We start from the raw sequence: 1,993 nt of genomic DNA on the forward strand, positions 1-1,993 counted from the left end.
TTTCTTGCAGTATGTGTCGCCAAATCTACATTCCACAGGCACCGACATTTTAGATCATTTTCAAGCTGTCTTTTTTTTTTTTTTTTAACCTGGACATGTCTTCCAACTGCTGTTACTTCTAGACATACTTGCTACTCACGGGACACCATTTCCAATTTTAAAACTTAAAGCCAACTCCAACTGTGCCCACAGAAAAGGACAGCGTGCTGTGAAACTCACTTGACCCAACTCACTTGGAGATTCACGGCGCAGCATGCCCTTGCAGAGGGAAGCAGCGCAGCAGAGGCCACGATCTCCAGGTTCAGGGCGCTGCAAAAAACCAATTTGCACCGTGTTCACACACTAAATACTCGTGTCTCTGTATGGGTGGCTTAAGCCACTCTGCATTATTTCTGCTCTTAGCTTTTAAAAATACATACAGATGTGTTCAGAATCCTTACTAAACCTTTCCTTGAAATGTAAATCTCTCAGTATAAATGTTTATAAACAGAGCTTTTAGCGATGAGCACGGAGGAAAAAAATATCCTCATGCCTAGGACACAATAGAAAGCCACCCCACCGTACTCCGGGTTCAAAATCTCCAAGCTGCACTTCATAAAGACATGCTTTAATAAATTAACATTTATTGAAGATATCACATTAGCCTTTATTTTGCTCGTTTGCCCCAGTGCAAAATTAAGCTATTTAACATGTAAATTGTAATAACAGAACTGCAAGCAGCTTCATAAAATGAAAGACCAAACACTTATAATACGATCAGACTCTTTAATCTGGTGGATAAGGAACAGTGGGGTGGAAGGGAATAATCTGTTTTAGGGTCTGATATACAACCTATCCTTGTTGGTTTAACACATATCCGTTATTAAAAGCCACTGTTTAGCAGTATAACATGCATCTAAAAATTGACAATATGGGGCATCATCCATTAAATATACTATTTGGAGAGAAGAATCATTAGGGATGGAAAAGGATTAAAATAAAAAGAAAAGCACCAGGGCTCCACGGCCCTCCTAGAATGAAGTACTTTGCAGGGAGAGTGTAATGCCAGTTGTCAGCGCTCTACCGCAACATGTCATAAGGACGAGCGTTTGGTCCGTTTCCTGCACGTTCGCTGTAGAAATGCACTTCTTTGGAAAAGCAACCGTCAAGGCTTTGCAAATGCAGGGTTACTTCAGACACCCAGCTTATTGGCCTGGGTGAGGACAACTTTCAAAACAGGCATGAAAGCAGAGGTCTCACTAAAGTTGCTGGTGCTGACTATGTGCGTGTGGATGTTCAGTCCTTCCTGGTAGTTGCGGGTTTCGATGCTCTTCACAATGTTGTGCAAACCGCTAACGATGGCTGGTGAGAGCTGCAAGGAAGCCAAGCAAGGCAGGTCAGCGGAAAGGAAAACCAGCGCATACACTCGTGCTAGAAAAACAGAATCCCCGGGTGTAACATTTGGCCCTCAGGAAGGTGCAGCGATTTGTTCCTTTCTCTACAGGCCTGCCATCTTCCGAGCTGTGCCACACTGGAAAGTCCTAACAGCAGACTTCAACCAGAACGTACCTTCTCTGCAGTAGTGCAAAGCCCTGCAAGCTTTTGCTGCCAGCCCCTGGATGCAATTCCCTGAGGTGGGAGACCTGCTATGACAGACTGTGGCACATGAAAAATCTACTGAGCTTTCAGGCCTTTGGGGTAAAGTCGATTGCTCAGCAAAGATGCCCTGACAATGACAGGATTAGACCACTCTCATCCCAAAGTACTAAGAGACCGAAGCCCAGTCCTTTATTCTGCCACAGACCTCCTAGAAGGCTTTGGAAAAATTACCAGATCTTCAAAAGTACTTGCACATCTGCCTTCCAGTGAAATCAGTGAGCCTCCAACATCTAAATCTTCTGGATTTTTTTGACCCCAGGCTGGCTGTCTCTCACTTCCTGCTGGGAGTGGGGCAACTCGCTGTGTTGGCTCATTCTGCCAGCAGCTGGGGACAGGACCCTCCCGATTCATTCAC

General features: G+C 44.8%; 1 protein-coding gene across 1 annotated transcript in view; it reads right to left on the reverse strand.

The window, feature by feature from the left end:
• Positions 1-606: 606 nt before the first annotated feature.
• LOC104159992 (protein transport protein Sec31A-like) overlaps positions 607-1,993 on the reverse strand; it is a gene marked incomplete at its 5' end in the record, with an annotated part of 24,292 nt that continues 22,905 nt past the window's right edge. The window contains one exon of the mRNA XM_009698040.1: positions 607-1,351. Coding sequence (XP_009696342.1) covers positions 1,172-1,351 — 180 coding nt within the window. The remainder of the gene's footprint in view (positions 1,352-1,993) is intronic.

This window comes from Cariama cristata, unplaced genomic scaffold, assembly GCF_000690535.1.
Source record: "Cariama cristata isolate BGI_N322 unplaced genomic scaffold, ASM69053v1 scaffold42933, whole genome shotgun sequence".
NCBI classification, from domain to species: domain Eukaryota; kingdom Metazoa; phylum Chordata; class Aves; order Cariamiformes; family Cariamidae; genus Cariama; species Cariama cristata.